We start from the raw sequence: 21633 nt of genomic DNA, 5'->3' as shown, positions 1-21633 counted from the left end.
GTCACTGAGGACTGTTGGTTGAGATTTATTTAGTATGGGGACAAGGCATTAGGCCTTCGACATCACTCTCACTGTTCATGTTGATTGATGGCTTGAACGTCCGCTGTACCTCATCTACTCAGATGGGACTAGCATAAGTATTTAAGCTTTTGAAATGTTAAACTCCTCTTGGGTGTCAGCACGGTATGTATACACCTCAAAATAAAAAAATGGGCCAAAATCCTCTCAGCTGCACAGACTCTCACACAGAGATGTAAAATAAAAAAATAAAAAAAGAGAAAAAGATACTTTGATCCACCATCAGAGGTGCTGATGTTCTTCAGAGAATATTGCCGAGCCAAGTTACTCCAACGTGCTGCCACTGTGAGGAATGCAATTCTAGAAAGTATCTAGGACACGTCCAAAACGTGCAGGACAACAGGTCCCGAGGTTTGAAGTTGGACATCCCTGCTCTAGAAGCTTGATGAACGTGCAGGTGGGTGAGACAATCCTTAGGATGTCTAGGGATCACCGTTCTAACTGCTAAGCTGCTGATTTTAGGTTATAAATTCAAAGTTAGCTGCTCTATTTCACCTAATTTGTTAAACAGAGAAATTTCATACCAGTTCAAGGCTGTCTGCTTTCCTCCAGCTGCAAGCATAGTTCAGTATGGTCAAAATCCTTAATCTTTCCCCTCAATCTGAAAACACAGATTGCATGCCGTAGAATGTTATTATGCAATGGAAACACATGGATGAGGCATGCATTTTATGAATGTTTTGGTTCCAGCAAGACAAAACCTAAAGACTTTAAGATGAGGCTTAAAATGAAGGCCAATATTTAGGTTTTGGAATGCAATCCCCAGAACTGAGCAGAGCTAAGGTAAATGTTAATGGAAGTAGAATCAGTGCCAACATATTTTAACTGGATTGATAGTTTTAACAAAGTTTAGCAGTGATTCAATGATGGAAAAAGAATTTTAGAATGAATTAAAACATTTAAGCTTTTTTTTTTTGTTTGGTCTGATACACTTTGCTTCATGTAAGGACCATGCAACTCCCATGGATTCAGTTTATAGATTTAAAAAACAGGACTAGGCCAGAAGCCCAACCTCCACCAACATAGTTTAATACTGAGGACCTAGAAATTATTAATTTTCCACCCTATAGCCTTACACTGGGCTACGGAAGAGGATTAGGGCCACTGGAAAAAAAAAAAAAGTTAACTGATTTTTTCAATTTTATTTCAGTATAGTATGGGAAAAAAGTCAGAATTCTGACTTTAATCTCAGAATTCTGAGATTAAAGTCAGAATTCTGACTTTTTTCCCCATGTTAAACTGAAATAAAATTTTAAAATCAGTTTACTTTTTTTTTTTTTTCCAGTGGCCCTAATCCTCTTCCGTACTGGGCAGTATAGTCATGACCAATTTACCCTTTAGTCCCAGAGAGGCACTGAAAACAAAACAAAAAAAGTAGCTCAAGAAGCTACAAGTATTTTGTTTTCATACTGATAAAAATTAAGGCTTATTAAAGAGAATAAATAAGGTCTTTTGAGGTCATAAAAGCCATTTATTATTGAACAGCCAAAAACACAACAAACTCACTGCAATTGACAACTCATTTTCCAGAAACGTAACATTTGTTCATTTTGAAACAAGGCAAAAAAAAAAAAAAAGGTGCTGTGGCCAAATACAGTACCATTTAGCAAAGGAAATAAAAACATGTTAAACTTTTTTTCTGTGGTTTCAGCATCTCGTTTTCTATAAAAATAATTTCTGTCTGCTGTGATTGAAGGAAAATGTGGGCTGAGAGCAGAGGAATGTGTACACTTAGCAGGCCTCTCTGAAGCAGAAACCAGTCCATGAAGCTGGAGAGATGTGGGTCAGAATCAATCATGTGGATAAAAGTCAAAACGAACAGAAAGAAAACCCAAACAGCTTCCAATTAGTACAGTTAGAGCCCAAAACCGTTTGACATCTTACATTTGGTCGTGTACGATTAAAAGGAGGAGCTAGGGCTATGGACCAAAGCAGTAGTGTTTCACCTTTAAAAGCTAAATGTAGGAAAAAAACAAAAAAAAAAAAAACAAATGCACCCCTGATCTGATCCCTCTGCTCTGGGTTATAACTGTCCTGAAATGGCAGCCTGAGAGTTTCTCCCTTTTTATAAAAATATGTACGATATGACCCTTTGTTTAGCTTCCAGATGAGGCTGCAGTGGCTGAAATGATAAAACCTGGCTTATTAAACAAAAACTACACTAAATACATTAAAATTTATTAAAACTACAGTTACATCAGGATAGTCATTAAAAATTCAAATGAATAATTCAATAAGCTAGGTTAATTTATGATGTAATCACTAAATTGTGCCAACGCGTCTGATAAAACCGTTCACAATAAGGTGCTCCAAACTGGTGAACACTGGTGAGTCGACCTGCAGGCAGACGGTGGTGAAATCAGTTGGGTAGAAGAGGCCGGGTGGTTTTTTTGTCATCCTAAAGTCACAGGATGAACCGCTCTCTGGAAGATTTCATATAAAAATAACTAGATACCATCCTAGGGGACATGTCTGTCTGTATCATAGTCCGTGTAAAAAAAACAAAACAAAAAAAACAAGGGTTAAAACACATCAGCACCTACTCCCCGTGTTAGTACTTTAGATCACCCTCCTATGTGTTCTGCAGCATCAAGGCTCACAGCTAATAGATATACGTCCCTAAAATAACACGAAGTGGGCTGGTTTACATATAGCCCTTACAGTGAAGCAGTTAGTAAAATAAATGGGCTCATTCAGTCTGTACTCCATCTGGGGGGCGGGGTTACAGAGAGCAGTGTGTAAGTTCTGAATGTTTGCAGCAGCTCCAGACCCTGAGAGAAAGTCCTCGTTTGTTTACCGTTTCAGTCCATTCGTGCTCATGTACAAAATAAATGTACGTGTGCTTCGAACCGTTGAGCAACAGCGACCCGAGCGAGTCGAGGCGCTGCCTCCGTACTTTACAGAGAAAAATAAAATGTTGCTATGGCCTCAGGGTTGTGAAGGGTTGTGCGTGGCTGTGACTGCTGCTCGTGTGTTTGTGCACGCGTTCCTTTAGTCCGTCCGCCAGCTTTACACGGTGTCCTCGTCCATCTTGGCGACGTCAGCCATTGTGACAGCGCCAGAGTCGTTATTGGCCGCAGCTTCTTCGGATTTGGTCTGTGGGGTAGCTTCCAACATGGCGGTGCGTTCCTCTTTAGGCTCCTCCCGCTCCTTCCTCTCCTCTTCCTTCTTCTCCTTGTCCAGGAGGCGGTAGTTGATGCCCATTCCGACAAACAGGAAGACGCTGGACACGATGAGGATGATTCCACAGGTGAGGTAGGTGTAGTCGTAATGGTGGTAGTAGTTGTAGAACATACCTAGAGGAGGAAATGGGACAGTTAGTCGTGTGTTCTATTTTTTACTGAGGAAGATGAGAAGCCTCATATAAAGGGTTGAGTTTACTCTTTTATAAACAAAAGAGTGCAGCAAAAATGCCTTGATTTTAACTCCAAGCAACATATTCATGTAAATGAAGCAATGCAAACCTGCCCAAGATTTGTTTGCTAAAGTGAAACATCCAAATCAAAACGAATTTGAAATTTCATTGCTAGATTCATTTTCATAGATTTAAAGGGACAGAACTTAATAGGATCTATATCACCTCAACCGTTAACATGTTTTTCCATCTCACAACCTGAAACTCCATTTTGTTGTAAAAAGATAAAGTGTAAAGCAGATTACAATTATCTAATGGCATTTGAATTTTTTTCCTTTTTAGTCCAAAAAAAAAATAAAAAAAAAAAAAATAAGAAACTTTCGAAATACAATAGGCCTTCGCAGCGCTTTGCTGCTCGGGCCTAAAAAAAAAAAGACAAACAAAAAACACTGCATTGTAGTTACGGCTCCAGGTCAAACCAAACCTTTTCAGAACCGGAACGGAACTCTGAGGCTTCAAGCGGTTTGGATTCGGATGAAGTTTTGAAATGTAAACGCGAAGTGAATCATTCCCGTTTCTGTCTGCACATTATTTTCCTGACAGATTCGTTTCCCAGTTTTCTGGGTTTGGGTCGATTTTCCCCAGAACTGGAGCAAACTGCCGCTCCTTCCGGGCCCCGCGGTCCGGTTCTAGGTCCGTTGCTTTCCCTCACTGGCTCCCAATGTTTTCAGTCACTTCCTTTTCAAGACCTTTGCAGTCCCAAACAGCCACCTATGCACTACCACCTCACTATCAAGTGTCACTACCAATAAAGTGACATACACGGCTGTGGAGGGCACCTTGATTCAAGGTGGGGGGTATAAATGAGAACGGGACACCCACTTCCCTCCACTAGCAAAGGAAAGTCATTTCTATGGCAACAGTGACATCCCATGTCTTTGGTTGTACATAAAAAAAAAAAAATAATAAATTCACCCCTTTCCTGAAAATTTACAGGCAAAAATTATGTAAAGAGGCCCCTTCTTTTGGAATTAATGACAATTAACTTGTGATTTGCCATCTGTGTGGCAAGATGTAAGTAACCATCTTGTCACACAAAAATCAATAAACAAAATCTGATTTATGACCAAGTTGAGTGAATACTTTTTTTTTTCCATGTACCATAACTTTCACTTCTCAATTTTCTTATAAAATAATTTATTTTCATCAAAACTTCATGCGTTAAGTGGTGGAAGACTTACTTGTTAGAGGAGGTGCCAGCAGCACAGGCGCACACTCTACGATGGTGACCAGACCCACAGCTGAGGAGAACCTCTGGGCTCCCACCAGGTCCATCAGCGTCTCAAACAACACTGAACTCAGCCAACCGAAGGCAAAGCCGAAGAACATGGCGTACACCACAAATCCGGAGAAGTCCGTGGTGAGCGGTGCAAACACATGACACACGCCATTGTAGAGCACAGAAGCGGCGAAGTAGTACTGCACCCTGGGCCGGACCCACTTTGTGTTTGCCAGCAGCCCCATGGAAGGTCGGGCAACCATGTCAACTAAGGCCATTATGGTCAGGAGGAGGGCGGCCTTTTCCTTGCTGATGTCCTTGCTCTTGGCATAGTTGGAGAGGAAGATGAGCGGGGAGAAGAGGCCGAAGAACATGACGACGTTCCCCATCAGGTAGAGCAGGAAGCCGCGGTGCTTGAAGAGCGAAAGGTCAAGGAAGGTGTTCATGGTCTGCATAAATGTCTTCTTGGGCTGAGCGGGAGCTCCTGGTTCGGGCTTGGGGGGTGGCTGCGGTTTGGGTCCGATGGGTCGCATCAGAGAGCCAGCAACGCAGCAGTTAAACAGCAGTCCTCCAAGGATCAGGAAGCTGCCTCTCCAGCCAAACTCCTCATACAGCCACGTGTTGATTGGCGCCAAGGTGGACAGAAACACCGGGCTGCCTGCCATGGCGATACCATTGGCGATGGGCCGGCGGATGAAGAAGTATTTACCGATCATGGTGAGGGCGGGGTTCAGGTTGAACGCCAGTCCCAAACCTAAGCAGAGGGCAAAGAGAGGTCAACAGAGGAACCAGTCGACCAGGAACCAAAGCTGAGCCAGAACCCTTACCTCCTACTACCCCAATGAAAAAGTAGAGCTGCTCCACAGTGTTGCAGAAGGAAGCAGCGATGAGCCCCGACCCTGCCAGACAGCCGCCGGCGATTATGACTGGTCGACTCCCAAATCTGTTTACCAGGACGCTGCTGATTGGACCTGAATGAGACATTAACAGATAAATCAGCTAAAACAACCCGCATTTATACAGTAGCTCTGTTTGCAATTCCTTAGAAAAACATAAGGAAAAAAAATTCTTATCTATATAGTAATCAATTTAGACTCTTCCCCAAGAAATCCTCCTGAATGCATTAAGGAGTTTATTTTAAACTTTGATCTATAATATAATACTCCATCAGTTGCATCAAATGTTCTTTGCAAGAAGTCACTCAATACCATCTAATTGTGTGGCTCATTTAAAAAAAACAAAAAAAAAACAAAACACTATAGATTAAAAAATCCCTCAAAATTCTTATGTTATGGCAGATTATTCATGCTCAATCTGTGTCCCTCTGGCAGATAAAAAATTATGGGATTTGATTCACCAGATCAAAGCAGAACCAACATTTTTTGCAACCTTTTCAGTAAAAAATACACAGCACTATGATCACATCTAAAAATCATCTCATAGGAAAACAGAAATAGAACTTTAGGATCTTATGCATCTAAATAATTGATCAGTGCAGCCAGCAGAGGGTGCCATCTAGCTAAAACTAGACACTGCCACTTCATTGGCCAGAAGGGGCTGGATAGAGGGGGAAAAAAAAAGGGAGGTGATAAATGGGTGGTGAAACAGGCAGGGAGAAAAATTTACACGTCTTGAGCTTTTTGCTGGAATCCCAGTGAATGAGCCTCCAGATGGAACCGAGCCGACACACTCAAAATCTAAGCTTGCAGCTCCTTACCAGTAGGCCTGCAGAGCCGTACTGTGAGAGAGGGGAAACTGCAAGAGGATTGCTGCAGAATACATGAAGTTTCTCTTAAGTTTTAATGATGGGTTTTTGTCTCTGTTTGTACAAGTAGCATAAATGTTTAAAATAAATATAAGGTTTACCATTTGTTAGCATTAAATTAATTCTTTACTCCAAAATTCACAGGTAGAACAAACTAAATGGAGAGACGAGATTTAAGATCTCAAGAACTGCAAAGAAGCAACAAAACAAAAACACACCCTGTGACATTGGGCCTTGGAGCTGCAGAGAAACCAGCCATGTTGGGTCAGAAAGTAGAGGTTGGTTAGACAACCCCCCCCCCCCATCTGAAAGTACCAATCCAAATACTAGCAGGTTACACCAACAGCAACCTCTTTGCTTGGAATTTATTGCAGAGTGAAGAGACTCATTTTCAGCATCACAAGGAGTTTATCTAAACTTTGTCTGACTTTCGTTTTTTTTTAATCAAAACTTTCCACAGTAGAGCGTCTGCTGACCAGTCTGGCTGTAACAGCAGGGAGTCGGACATTAGCAGATAACAGGAGGATGAACAGACCGCAGGAATGATTCAGCTTTAGCATTGAGGAAACCTGCTGGATCACCAGCAGTGTGTCACCATTGCTACATGGCACCGCCAACACCAAACTGAGAATTAGTAACGTTCTTGTATTTGCCCTTAATTCGAGTGGGAAATGAGACTACCTGCAAACAGAACAAGGACTTTAGCAGTTAAGAGGAATATTAAGTCCTTAAAACAAGTAGCTTTGACTCCTTTTAAATAAATATCTTAGTCTTGTTGCAAGTTGTTTTACTTGCCTGTTGAAATCAAAGAAAAAACAAACATTTTCTAAGAATATTTGTCCTATATGATTGCGGAGTACTGACAGTTTGAAAAAAAGTGAAATGCTGCATCCTGTGACGACACCTCAAATATTGCACCATCAGGGGTTTTTTAAGGCTACGGTTCAAATACAAATCACACAATTTCCTCTTAAAAAAGGAAACAGCTCAACCTTCATTTAATTCAACATTAAGATTATATTCTCCAAAAATACCTCCGCCTTCCCAGTACTTAACTTCCAGGTATAACTCAGAATAAAGCCCCTTTGATTGGCGTTCAGGAGAGCACAGAGACAACTGTTAATGTTGCAGCTGCACCATCATCCAACATCCTTTTTCCCCGCTCGTCAGAAAATAGAAGCATACATCTATTTATAAAGGTCAGATAATTGGAGAAGGCCAGAACAAAAAGGTTCAAATGGAGATCTCAGAAGCTAAACTGATGTCTCCCTAGCAGGGCCACAGGCCCTCAGAATATGGTGGCTTTGCCCTTGAAATTTGGCAAGAGATTGTAAAGGTCAGGGGTGCTCTGGATGCACAAGCACGCAGTCCGACATACCACTGAGCCACTTCACTTCTCTGTTGTGTCTGTCAGCACAGCAGAATGCGCCGGCACTGTGTGTCCTGGAGGGCTGCCACGTTCAGAGTGGGTGGGGGTCCTGCATTGCATTCGCACCAGAGGGGTCACAGAGACCTGCAGCAGAATGCACACATGGCTGGATTTCCACAACCACTAGCTTGAGGAGGACAGATGAATCTTGATCCGCTGGACGCTGATTCACTAAAAACAAACCCTGAGTCTTTGTTCATATCTGGCGGGGCAAACTGAGGTTTTCCCCTGACGTTACGTAAACTGTTCCACTAATCTCTTCGAAGGAAGATGGGGGAGAGTAAAGTAACGACCAGACTTCTCAGGAATCCACAAGCCGGTCAACATATAGATTAAGACGAACCACGTTTATCCTGTTTCTAAATATAGCAGCGATGCTTCAAGGCTGCAGCCGCAGAGCTTTAGTTCATTTATGAAGGCTCAATCTGACAGAGAGGAGTCCATAAACAGGACATTAAGTGGGCCAGTTGACCATCTGAAGGGTTGGAGTCAGTCCCACCAGATAAAGAAGGAAAGCTCATTGGTTCTGCTACAGTGAGATCATTGCACCCATCTCGCTCCGCCTGAACTGCCTTAGATTTACCAAATTAAAACTTTGACACAGAACCTCCACACCATCCAATATAAACTGAAATGTTACTCCTGAGCACCACATCCTCAGAGGCCTAAAGGCATCAGGGTCAAACTAACGGCCAACAGCTAAACTGTCCCAGGAGCATGGAGCCAAGCTAACCCCCCCTGAGGTCAGGCGTATTGGAGCATCTAAAAGTGGCAGAACTCCAGCCTATAAGGGGAGGAGCCTGAAATGACCGTTCTAAGGACTAGAACACACACGTCAGCGTCTACTCCACTCTGAGTGTTTTTTGCTGCCAAACAATGTTCTGACATTACAGGAATAGTTACTGATCCTCCTTGTTTGTAAACACCTTCATAGCCAGAAAGATTAGGGAAAAAAAAAAAAAAAAAACCTGAACCAACTAACTGTCATTACCAGTAATCGCCTTAGTCTCTTTTACAGGACGGATTAAATGGGTTTATCTTCAGCTCTACAGAAAGTGAGGAAAACACTACGCTTTAAATGCAGGTCAGCTACAAGCCCAAGGGAGGGCAGACCCAATTAATACCGAGGCAACAATTAGCCTAAAGGAAAATTGCCTTGGTTCATGTGGTTAGTTTACTTTATTTGTGCATTACAGCAACCAGAACCAGGCTGGACATTGGAGTGGTGGCTCAGCCGTATGGCTAATATGAAGGCAACAATGGACGATGTGAGGAACAAATGGGTCTGTTGTTGCTGCAGCAGCAGCAGAGGAGACATGAGAGCTACCGCTTCTTCCACAAACCCACAGAGGAGGAGGACGGAGTGTTCCTTTGTTAGACATCCAACTCTACTACTAGAACATTTTAGTAAAGCATATAAAATAAAAAATAAAATAAAAAGTACAAATGCAAACCAAACATTACATAAGTTTATCACAAAAAAACTTAAGCTTTTCAGATAATAAACTACTTATTACTAGAAGTATTTAACCAGATAAAGCCACTTGCTTCTGCAGCCACTGAACGGTGCTAAATAAGAGATTTAACTTTTAAAGACAGTATGAAAGGTTCTGTGCGTTTTCATGGAATATCTGCACAAACCATTTACAACAGAACACCACTCTTGGCACAAGTAATTAATCTTTTAGCTTCGAGTATGTGGTTTATATTTTTATATGGGCCAACCCCTTTTTCTTCATCTTTCAATATCTATAAAATCTTTATTATGGCTCATAATAAACCTTGTTTTGTTGCAGTGAAATCAAAAGTGACTGAATTAAAGGCTGCAGATGGAAGGGATTCAACTCTGAAAATGTAAGTGGAAAGCTGAATAACCTGTTGCACAGCACAATAAAAACACTGCACTAGATTCATCTCCAAGTAGGTTCATTCATTAGGTAACCTAGTCTACCTTTTAAAGACTAAAAGTTTGTCAAGAGCTTTTTCTTCTACAAACAGTTATGCAAAATGCACTGAGTCAACATTTTTGTTCCTAATCTTTGTATATTTTAGCTCTAACAAACAATAACTTTGAGATTACGTAGAATACTGTAGAAGACCAACATTCCATTGATAAAATGGAAACGCCTTTTTATAGGTTAAAACCATGCATTTAGGAGAAACACGCTGTTTGGGACTCATTTGGTTCGCGTGTCAGGCCTTGAAAACTAAAATGGAAACCAAGGAAATCAGACTGATGTTACTAAATAATTTCCATGACGACGCTTCATGATGGTTGTGGTTAAACGCCACAACTAACATTACAAAGAAATGTGGTCAGAATAACCAATATGACTGCTGCACTTTCTTATGAGCTGTTTAACCTCACTTTCAATAAGCAAGTGAAGGAGAGTTCCAGAGAAAACCTAGAGCGAGATCTGCATCAGTACAATGAATTATTGATGCCAATAAAGGGTTTTATGAAGCCATCTTAACATAATGGGTTTGTTGAAACTAATAGGAAGGGGAAAGTCATTAAAATTCAGACAAGAATAACTTAATTCATTTGTACCGCTGAGTGGAGCATCCTGTTCGCTGTATGAGTCAGGAGTCTGTGACGTCGTCATGAATGAGTAGGTGTTTTCTTTTTTAAACCTTTGTGGAAGTCAGAGTACGTGCGCCGCCTCACATGAACCAGTCGGTGAGTCAAACAGCTGGTACAGACTAACAGCAGCTTCTCTTTAACTGGTAGCTTCTGCAATCTTAATGACGGTAACTATGAGTTTCACTCCATTAGGAAATAAAGGAGAGGACAAAAAATAAAAAAAACAGGGAGGGTTCAAATTGCACACATCAACATCTGGCTCCTGTTATGCAATAATAGAACTGTTTTCCTCCTTTAGCCTTTTCTGCTTGCAAATCCAAACTTGATGAAAACTGCTGCAGGCCCTCTCTGCAGCGTAAGGATGAGTAAGGGGAAATGTGCTGAGTAAATACAAAGAGCCGAGAAGTCCTAGTGAATAAGGAAAGAGCTCGCTTTGTGTTGGAGACGAGAAGGGAAACTTAATTCCTCCTGGAACTGGATCACTCTTTGTCCTGGAGGATAAGCCAAGAACAAGTTCTGGACAGCCAGACTGTCTTTATGTCAGCTACACTGAAAATAACAACAAAAAAAAACACATCAGGTGCAGAAGGCTGCACTCTGGATTGGTTTGTTAGCAGGTTCTTTTGCAGCCCCGTGAGCACAGTTGCAACAAAGGGACCATATTTAGAACGACGTTTGTTCAGCACTAACAGAACGTGGCTGTTATCACACCATGGCTGCTGAAGTTGATCCAAGAGGCAGACTGCAGGTTTAGCAGTACGTGCAAAATGTCTTCAACAGCAAAAGCTCACTTCCCTTTAGCCAAGAATCTGTCCATATCCACAACATGAAAGTCAACTTACCGACCAAAATCTATACTCCAAATAGACAAATGTATAAATGTTCTATTAATCAAGCATCATGAACTCTGGGTCCTTTAAGCTGATAGTTTCCTCTGTTAAAAAACTTGTAGTTTCCTCTTATAACAAAAACTATCGCAGTCTGATCATTTTGCTACATGAATATTTTGAACTTTAAGTCAAATTAAGGATTTGAGAAACTAGTATCCTGAGACACTTAAAATGAGACATTTCCACATTTGTCACAGAGGATTGAGTAAACAAATATGTAGAGCAAAAGGATAAAAACATTTAACATTAACTGGAGCAGACCAATTCATTCCAACACCGACTGAGTGATGATGACTGTAGGAATACGTTTCAGAAGTGATTAACAAATAATTAAATGCAGAGTTCAATCCAATAGATCAGGGGTCTTCAACCCGTACCACCCCCCCCCTGCTAACATGCCAGCATAGATTTGAATTTACAGGCTTCTGAAGGCAGCTGTGTGCTGAGCAGAAACATCTAAAACATGCAGGACAGAGGGTCCTAAAGACCCCCCACAGTGATCAAAGATGCCACTGAATCTATAGCATAGCCCTCTGATGCCCTTACTGTATGACCAAAGGCATTAGTCACATCAACGACTGAACAGATATCGCAACGATCGAGCTGAAAGATGAGCGGCAAAATGTACTCAAAAGAATACCAATACTGTAAGGGAGAAGCCTCGATGCATAGCTTGTCAGTCAAGCTTCGGCTCTAAAGATCCAAACTGCAGATAAATTCTTACTGTAGAATGAGAGACTGGTCTGATGTTTGATCTCTGTGGATCAAACCCATCAGTAGCCGGAGAACTAGAAGAATAACTCCATATCAAAGTTGTCATGACGTTCCATTTAACAGAAACTGTACTTCAGATCTTTCAGCACCAAATATTATGCTTCTTATCTTACATTTTTAGGATTTTTGTTATACCAAATAGGATGTCCTAAAGTACTCTTCAGACTAGCCCAGAAAGAGCGGCACAGTTTAATCAATGCAACAGCATCTCCCCCAAATCGCCTTTATTCTGTGTTAAAGCCAACTCTAAACTCCAGATGACTGCCTTTAGTTTGCCATGTGTACTTTCTCCAGCAGCTTTGGCTGGATTACATCAGAACAAACAAGAACTCGTGTTGCAACGCTGCCTCTGAGCATACATTTCTACATTTTCATGGATCACACCTCCACTTGCTCAAGTGAATGAGAACTGAGAGGGCAGATAAAGCATGTTTACGTCTTGCTTCACTAAAGGAGAAAGGATAAAGAGGGTAAAGCTTCTTATGAATAAAAAATGTCACGCCTGATTGTTTACAAAATTAGCCGCTTTATGATAAAGGAGGTAAATTAGCACGTAGTGCTCTGGTAATCCTGCTTCACAACAAGATGAGGCTTTTCAGAAACAACCTGAGGGGATAATCTAGCCTGAGCCTGGAAAGCTCAGCCTGCAGGCCAGGATTCACCTGCTCTGCATTACTGACAATAGGCTAAAGAACTACATCTAAATTCTTAATTTCAGAAATCATTTTTTGAATATTTTTCTTTCTGGAAAAAAATAAAAATCTAGATAAGTCATTTTTTTCTTATGTGCATTTTTTCTTGGATTGAGGAGGTAAAAGACATTTTGCAAATGGAACAAGACAATTTTCATTTAAAATAAGAAAACACAATTGCATTTTTTTATTTTAAGTTTATATTATCTAATTATCTTATCTCAAGAGTAAAAACACTCATTCCATCAGCAAGCTCTCATTTTACCTACTCAAGGAAAAAAATACACTTAAGAAATTTGTACTTATTTCTAGATCACTTTTCCAGTCTACATTTTAAATTATGTTTAGCTACTAACTAATTAAAGCCAATTAGTTTGTAAAAAAAAAAAAAAAAACAGAATAAGTTTTCAAAACGATTCATACAAAATTCAACCTGTCATCTAATATTCACAGAATCATTGAAGATCCTGCATCACATTTATGTTAAATTAGAGAACAAAATATCCTGAAATATTTTTGAATACTAAGTCTTTATCTTGGGGCTGAATTTCAATAAAGTTTAAAAGTTTTCCACACATGAACACTTTAATGTTTAGCTAAGACCGTAAATAAGGTTAAAGAGTTTATATGCAAGCCATTTAAAACTAAAATTTCCATAATTTCCTGTTTCAGAGTGCTTTTATTAACTACCAGAGAACACACTGCAGCACAGCTGGCTGAAAGGCTTCAACACTTATCCCTCTAATCATGTAGAGATTTTACCTTTTGGACATTTTACTATCTGAAGCATTAATCGCTTCTATTGAGCCACCTCTACAACATCAGCTGTTAAACCATTTTGATTAGTCATCTGCAACAGACCACCTGGTCCTCTTACCTGCGCCGTACATGACGGCCAGCATGATGGAGGAAATCCAGGACACCTGACTGGGCGTGGCATCGAAGATGATTTCGATCTCCTTGAAGAACACCGTGATGGACTTTGGGAAGGCATAGGAGAAGCCGATGCAGATGAAGGCACCTACCACCACAGCCCAGCCCCAGCCTCCCTCAGGCGGGGTGTATCCCATGGGCGCACCCACTGCTGCAGGCATGTCTGCTCAGAATGATGAAGCAGATGGTGCGGGTGAAGACCAACTCTGAACCTCTGATTGGGTTTCAAAACGGCACCTGTGGAGAGGGGGACAAAAAAAAAAAGGTTTCAAAATTGGTAAAATAAGCAATAGGTTCATACATTTTAATTCTTTGCATTTCAGTGCAGAAGAGCAGCCAACCCTTCGACACATTGGTTGAAGCATCATCGTTTTAGCCGACAACTTTCGTACGACTTTTAGATGCAAGTCGGTTTGAAAATGCCTAAAAAAAAAAAAAAAAACAATGTCGTTAAAGGACTCAAAATCAGGTATGTTGGACCACAGGTGCATATAAAGCTGCAGGACACGCCCCCAGAAGAAACTGAGCCCCTGCAGCTGACGTTTTTTCTTCAAATCAGTTTGCTTCTAGAAATCATGTGCCTAAAGAACTGCTTTTGTCAGCAATACCAAATGTCAACACATTTCCTTACAAACACTACATCTGTTTACTCTACAAGCTTATTCTAGGTTATTTTGTTTGGAGATAAAGGCTGCCTATTTTAACCAGCCCAGTATCCTCAGTCGCTGAATAACCATGCACAGTGCCACAGCCTCTATCAAGAGATCTTTTCCTTTATTTAGGTCACATGCAACTGCTATTTCTGATCCCACAGCAACTCTGCTTCTGTGTGTTATTTACCCTACATGGTATTCAGTGCACAAACTACAGAGTCTGTTCAGCCACCACCCAACTGCAGATTAATAGCATCCTACACATCAGTCAAGAAGGGGAGAGTAAATTGCTTTAGGTCAAAACGACAGACCAGCCTTGTGGGAGCTAATTAACAACCAGAAGTCAAGCTTCCTACAAGGCTTTTAGCTTGGATCAGGTGGTAAACAACCGAGCTCCAACAATCATTACACCGAAGAATAACTGGTTAACACCTCTGTGCTCGCTGCAGCTAAGGACACAACTCCACTTACATCAGCTACACATTTAGCTTCCTATATCACGACAGAAAGCCCTGCTAAACCAGTTTATAATAAACGAATTACAGCTTGAAAGGCTTAACTCTGAACTGAAACCTTAAAACATGAATTTATTTCATGTTTAAAGATACTGATAAATAAAACGTTTAACTAGACTTTAGGCCCATCACCGCTCCCAAACTAGTTTATTACCCCATTTACACTACCCTTGAAAAACCGGTCGATGCCGAGACCGGTCTGAGCTCAGATCAATTAACCAGGCAGAGCTCTGTTCTGACGACAGTTTACACATCACGCCATCTAGGTTACTCGACTCCTCGCCTCCTAGTGACGATCTGCGGTATTACTGCCAGTATTGAAGGAGGAAATCAAGCAGTTGGTGGCGGTAATGCACCAAAAGTTGTTTGCGAACCGCCTTTAAACACAAGAAGAAGAACGAGGTAATCAAGCAAATCAAAATGGCGGCGCCCGTCACATTGAGAAAGTTATACTTGATTATTTATTGCTGTATTTCGGTGTTATTTAAAAGGCCATATTTAAAATGTTGCGTGGAGAAGATTTTCGATTGTCTTTTGTAATTCTTCTGTTTTGTGTTGGTTGGCAAGCAACTTCCGGAGGAGCATCCCCGCAAACAACTGGAATGGAGCGTGAATTGGGATGTGCAGCCAGACGGAGATGACGCGTTCTGCTCGTGCGCTCTTGTTATCAGAGAACCGAGCCAGGGGAAAACCTGAGCCAAGCCCACATCTGGAACTGGTCTGCAGTTAGCTCGGTTCAGTTCAGTTTGCTTTCCATTTACACACGATAAGTTATTTCAGTTACTGAGCTCGGACCGGTCTCGGTATGGTTTTTCAAAGGTAGTATAAATGGGGTATATACATCTCCGCTGCAAGTTGCAGCCCTTTTACTTTTCCTTAAAACCAACTACATGGATATTTCAAAATTTTTCCCCCACTTAATCCAATTCTGCTGCATATTTAATTTGATCTTGTAGTGTCATTTTAGAAAAATCACTCCATTTTTCTCTTTTGCTGTGGCCTCTTAAACATTTCCAATACAGTTTTGTATCTCTGCCTATATTCTATCCAATTTAATAACCGCTTTTAAGGTGGGGGGGTTCCAAATCTTCTCAAATGTGGTTCCAGAAAGGATGTGGAGTAAGCCAACAATTAACCATAATTACATTCATGGGTCTCAGTGAAGGCGCATCAAGTACAGATAGAAACTCAGCTTGTCCCCATTCACACAGAATGCAGACACGTGGCACATTTCACCTTATGGGCTCTGCAGAGATCTTAAATTAACCTCCCACACAGGGAAACGGGACCCATGCCAGAAACACGAGTCATAACTTCCAAAATGGAAGCATCACAGTCAAACCACTTCTGTCCAGTTTGACAAGCATGGAAACAACTTGACCCTAAAGCCCCAGAGCACAAACACCCAGCTTAGAACAGACTGATTCTCATTTAAGAATCCATAGGTCTTCAGTAGCATTTAACTTATAACACAGATACGTAGAGAAGCATGGAGGCAGTTCCACTTCCTTGTCAAGGCGCTGCTCACACGGTGCTTTCATCACTAAAACCTCGATCAGACCCCCAACGGTTTTACTTTTCCTGTTTTTAAACACAGAAGCAGGTTAATAAAACCTCAGACATCAGCTGCCAGAATCAGTCTGTGAAATTTACTTAACTAAGAGCCCTTAAGGTTGATTCAATCACACTTTACAAAAGATACACCCCCTACAACAGATCAGCTGATCCCTTTAAAACGCTGAATGGTGACAAATTAAACCCCATTAAATATCAACCTAACTCAGGACAGAGCTGGCCTCTAATCTATGTGGACCTAAATGAAGTGCAAGTCACACCAGAAGGTCACCCAGGGGCTCCTGAGTAAAGCTGGCAAACACTTGCCGTCTTGTGTGGCTCACACTACTGGCCCCGTCCAGCTCTGGTGACCTCACAGAGGGTGCAGCGCACTCGCACACCTTAAAACAAACTCTCCCTGCGAACGTCCAGCTGAGCCGAGTAAACCGCCGCTCGGTTGGAGGCGGGCTGCAGCTAAGAGGAAAACACTAGATCGGTTTCTGCAGCAGATCACGCAGCTGTTCCAAGTTCAACAACTGACAAAAACAAGCCCCTCCTCCTTACTGTTTCCTGCGCCTCACTGTTAACTTAGACAGCAGTGTGTTCAGGAGCGGGAACTCGACCTCAGACCCTGCACAGGCTTCCTGTACTGATCGGGAATGTGATGACGACCGGGGGCAACACCGCTGCACCAACCTAAACAAGTTATAGTAAAGACAGATGTTCATTTAAGGCACTTCAAGTACCACACCCCAAACCTATAGAGCTGTAAGTTTACATACACCAACGGGTGCCATACATCAAACGTACCTTCAAAACTTTAAGAGCCCGAAATGAATCTATTGTTCACCAAATGGACCTTCTGATGCGGAGTTTGAAACATTCACTGGAACTCAATCAACCTGATCTTATATCTAAACCAGAGACCATTTATCTCAAACATGTAGGCAGTGGGGAACCCAAACCACACGTAAAGGTTTAGTCTATAAATCATTGAGCTATTAAATATTGATGGTCAGATTGGTCAAAACACACGCCTACTGGATCTCCTCCAGCCTGGGTGGTTCCCCTTCTATCCAAGGACAGCACAACTAAAAATGTTGGAAGTTAGACACGTGGGCCTTTCAACAAAAAGTCCTAACACCCTACAGTAGATATAGCAAATAAAAACAGCCCGAAAAGTCACACTACAAAATACAGAAAGCTGTAACTTCGCATCCAAGACATCACAATAAAAAACAGCTGCGGTTTAGTTTCCATAATGACATTTGACCGAGGGCGTCTATAAGTTCAACCAAGGAAGGTCAAGTTCTGAACCATGGGTGTAAACTTCCGACGAGTAAATGTGAAACATTAGTTCATTTTGAACACATCTTGATACAGAAAAGGACAAAATAAACCAGAGTTTAACCATTTACTGACTGAAAAGCAACCATTACACTCAAGTTTTCTAGCCAACTGTCAGTCTAACTGATGGCTTCTGTTGCAGAGTGCACCAGAGTAAATTAAAGGGAAAAACAAAAAACATTACAGGAAAACTCTTTATATTAAGACCATCTATCCATCTATAAAAATTCACTGTTATGAGACGTTTTAAATAACCTAGAAATTCATCACACAACACACAAATCAAGGCAATTTCAATGTCTGGGGCAGTAGTCCAGTGGGACTAGAGCTGCGTTTCCATTCCCCTGAGGGTGGGGGTCCCACTGCTCCATAGTGAAATACAGATAGGCATCAGTACAGTGCTTGGATGCCAGCAAAAGTGGGGCAAATCCTGGAGGAGTTTTCAATGAGGGCATTCATTCAGTCGCCATAGAAGCTTCATTCACAACGAAAGAGGAGGTTAAAAATTTACCTGAACTTCTTTACACCAGAACAGAAGCTAAAAAACAAAACTACCATGTTGTTAATCCAAATTTTCTGCCTTTTTATGCTAAAGACATGCAGTCAGTCAGAAGTACAGGGGAAGAAAGTTTTGAAGAAACATTGTACAGTGCATTCAAACTGGGCCATGTGAACAATCCTACTCTGCTGCCTCATCCGTGGTGGAGCAGGTTTTACAGGACAACAAAAGAACAACAATTAGCGTAGAAGACGTCGTAAATAAAATTAAAGGTACTGGAACTCATGATGCGTTAAAACACATCAAGGAGCACGCTCGGACGCATCAGTCCAAACAGTCATGTGAAGAACTTGTGATGCCCATGCAAACCTGCACGCCGACAAACAGCTGATCTTCAAAATTATGGCTGCAGCTATTAATTAAGGGGGAAAAAAGGGGGTAGACTTCATTAGATCTACAGCAAGGTTACTTTAAACATTGATTTTACATTAAAATACATTGCAAATGGAAGAGATGAAAAGACTAAACTCAATGCTTTTTTTTTTTTTTTTACTTAGATGAAAAGACTAAACTCAATGCTTTTTTTTTTTAAGTGTATAATTTTTTAAAGTTTATATATTTTTAAAGTTGATCATTTTTTAAAGTTTTGGCTAAATTAGTACTCTGAGGCACTCCATTTGCCTTGGAGTATGCTCATTTGATTACAAAATATCTATACCCTATACAATTTCATAATGAATTGGCCACATTGCAACTTTAAACACTTTAAACTGATAAAAGATTAGCTCCAAGAAAGATACACTAACAAATCTAGAGCATGTTTCCTTGTTTCAGAAAGGGTGCAGTAGAACTAAGCTAACTTCCTGTACCAACAGAAGAGATTGTGAAATTAATTTTAAATTATTCTCTTACATAATCTATTGCATCAATTTTAAGATTAAAAGTAAATAACTTTAAAAAATTACAGCACAAAGACAACTGGGAGCAGAAAACAAGCAGCTAAGGTGCAAAAGGATAGTGAAGGTCAAAGTATTCTCAATTAACATTGATTTAAATCTGTGGACACATTATGGGATGTGAAGTTTTTTGTGGAGGCTGAGCTTAATCTGTGTTTTTTAACCTTATGCCTGAGATTTAAACAATGAGGTTTAAATGAAACAATAGCTGCAACAGTAACACTGTGACATTCACAAAGGTCAGGGTTCAGCGTCCAACACTCCAGGAACATCTAAGCCCAGAGGAAAGCAAAGGGCACCGAGAATGACACTGCAGTCACTCACTTTCTGCAACACTGTTAGAAAATATCTCCTGGTTACACGCCTATTAATAAACAAGCAGCTCTGGCTGTTCTGGGACAATGGATTCCCTGCGAGCTCGGCGCGTGTGGCCGTCATGCGATCTTTCTGTTAAGGTGACTGACCTCCTGGAGCTGCCTAGTTACTCTTGTTGGTCTGTACAGAGCAGATGAGCCAGATCTTAACCGGGGTGGATATCAAAGCTAAACTCCAGATGTGATGCTTGAATGGAAGTGGGATTAATGAAACTTCAATGGATTAGCTTTACATTAATCTGGATTTTATAATCAAAATGAATGCAGTATATTAAATATCAACAAAACTGATTTAAGTTATAATCAATAATTTCATCATTCCATCTCTCCCTTCAGTAGTTTTGAGTTCGACCTCTACCTTTGTCATCTCCATGCTTTTTGTCATCATAGTAGCTTCATCTGGCCTTCTCCTGTTTGCCTGTGACTCCCTCTCAGAGAGGAGTACCTGCTGTGCTGCTGCCATCAATACCTTTGTTTATAGATGTTGGAGCAAGGCCTGTTTTTCAGCATAGTCCTGTTTCTCTGACCAACTGTATGTGCTCTTTCATCCTCCGACATGGGAGCTGGCTCAGAGCTCGTCTGCCTGGCTGTGTGTTTCCTGGATGGGGCCGCCTGTGGAGCTGGTCATCTTTGGTCCATTCTGTACATCTGCTTCCGTCTCCTTAAACCCCAGTCAGCGTCAGCAGATGGCCGCTCACACAGAGCATGGTTCTGCCGGAGGTTTCTTCCTGTTAAAATTGATTTTTTTCCTCTCCAATGTTGCTACAGGCATGCTTGGTGTGAGGGATTGCCTTTGAGTCAATGATTCGATACAATCAGCTGGTTTTCTTAAGATTGACAACATTTAACCAGTCTGACTGTATGATCTGGTGAACTGTAAAGTGCCTTAAGATGACATGTTGCGAATAGGCGCAATATAAATACACTGAATTAAATTAAAAATTGTCAGTTCATGAAGGACATTAAAATGAAAGCTGTTCACAGATTCATTAGTGCATTCAGCAGCCATGCCTAGCATGCACCTGCTTTCCCTCCATTGCTTTGTTTATCTTGTTTTAATTGAGACTGTTACATGTTTAAATCTGTGTCATTTTTGGGTCAAATAGTAAAGCAAAGCATAGTAAAAACATTTGGCACATTTGGAGAGGTTTGGAGACGCTGGTGACACCTAAAGTTCAAAACCCCACAGCTCTTGAACTGTTGTAGCTGGAGGTCTGAAATTTTCTGCATTTTTGGTTAACATAATGAGAACAAATATAATACAATGAGACCTGCCTTTTCTTAAGAATGTCTTTATTACTGCTGTTCAAAAAAGACATTTTCGAGAATTAAAAAAACTTTGTGTCATGTTTGACCTGATGCAGCTTGGTCTGTGTTCTACTCACCCAATTTTAATTTATATATTCAGAAACTAGAGGGTGTTAGCTTTCAAATAATGTATTGCACATGTAATTTCAGCTCACAGTTCGTAAGTTATTTGCTTTTCCATTAGGGAATGCAAAATAGGCAAGAATTTCCCAAAATGAGGTGGATGCTAATTAACACTAACCAAATAATTAAGTTATAATATAATTGCAGCCCTCTCTTTGTAAAGATAATAAAAGTTTCATTTACAGTTCAGCCATTATTTTAAAAGACCCAGTAATGTTAAAGTGGCCTGATATAAAAATGAGTTTGAGACCCCTGGTCTAAAGTCTCCATGGTGATAGTTTAAAGTATCACTCATTTGCATGAAGTTGGAAGACAATGGGGACAAAAGAGGATGCAATCAACCCAACACATGCTAAAAAGACTACCCGGGTATGCAAAACAGTCAGGAGGCATAAAGGCCACAGAAGGAGGTGCAAAAATCACCACAGGAGGAAACAGAGTTAAATGAGACACCCACCCCCCCTCTCCTCACAGCTTTTTGGTAAGAAATTTGAGGGCCCAAATTTAGTCACCTCTGGGCTAAAA

General features: G+C 41.0%; 1 protein-coding gene across 1 annotated transcript in view; it reads right to left on the bottom strand.

Annotated features, from left to right (window-relative positions):
• Positions 1-1543: 1543 nt before the first annotated feature.
• LOC107088755 (monocarboxylate transporter 1-like) overlaps positions 1544-21633 on the bottom strand; it is a 20958-nt gene continuing 868 nt past the window's right edge. Inside the window, exons 2-5 of the mRNA XM_015381119.1 lie at positions 13724-14016; positions 5540-5683; positions 4675-5466; positions 1544-3374 (exon numbers count right to left, since the gene is read on the bottom strand). Of these exons, the coding sequence (XP_015236605.1) occupies positions 3088-3374; positions 4675-5466; positions 5540-5683; positions 13724-13940 (1440 nt within the window). The 5' untranslated portion in view covers positions 13941-14016 and the 3' untranslated portion in view covers positions 1544-3087. The remainder of the gene's footprint in view (positions 3375-4674; positions 5467-5539; positions 5684-13723; positions 14017-21633) is intronic.

The sequence above is a fragment of the Cyprinodon variegatus genome, unplaced genomic scaffold, assembly GCF_000732505.1.
Source record: "Cyprinodon variegatus isolate N-32 unplaced genomic scaffold, C_variegatus-1.0 Scaffold228, whole genome shotgun sequence".
In the NCBI taxonomy this organism is placed as follows: domain Eukaryota; kingdom Metazoa; phylum Chordata; class Actinopteri; order Cyprinodontiformes; family Cyprinodontidae; genus Cyprinodon; species Cyprinodon variegatus.
This window is presented reverse-complemented; position numbering and strand designations above follow the sequence as displayed.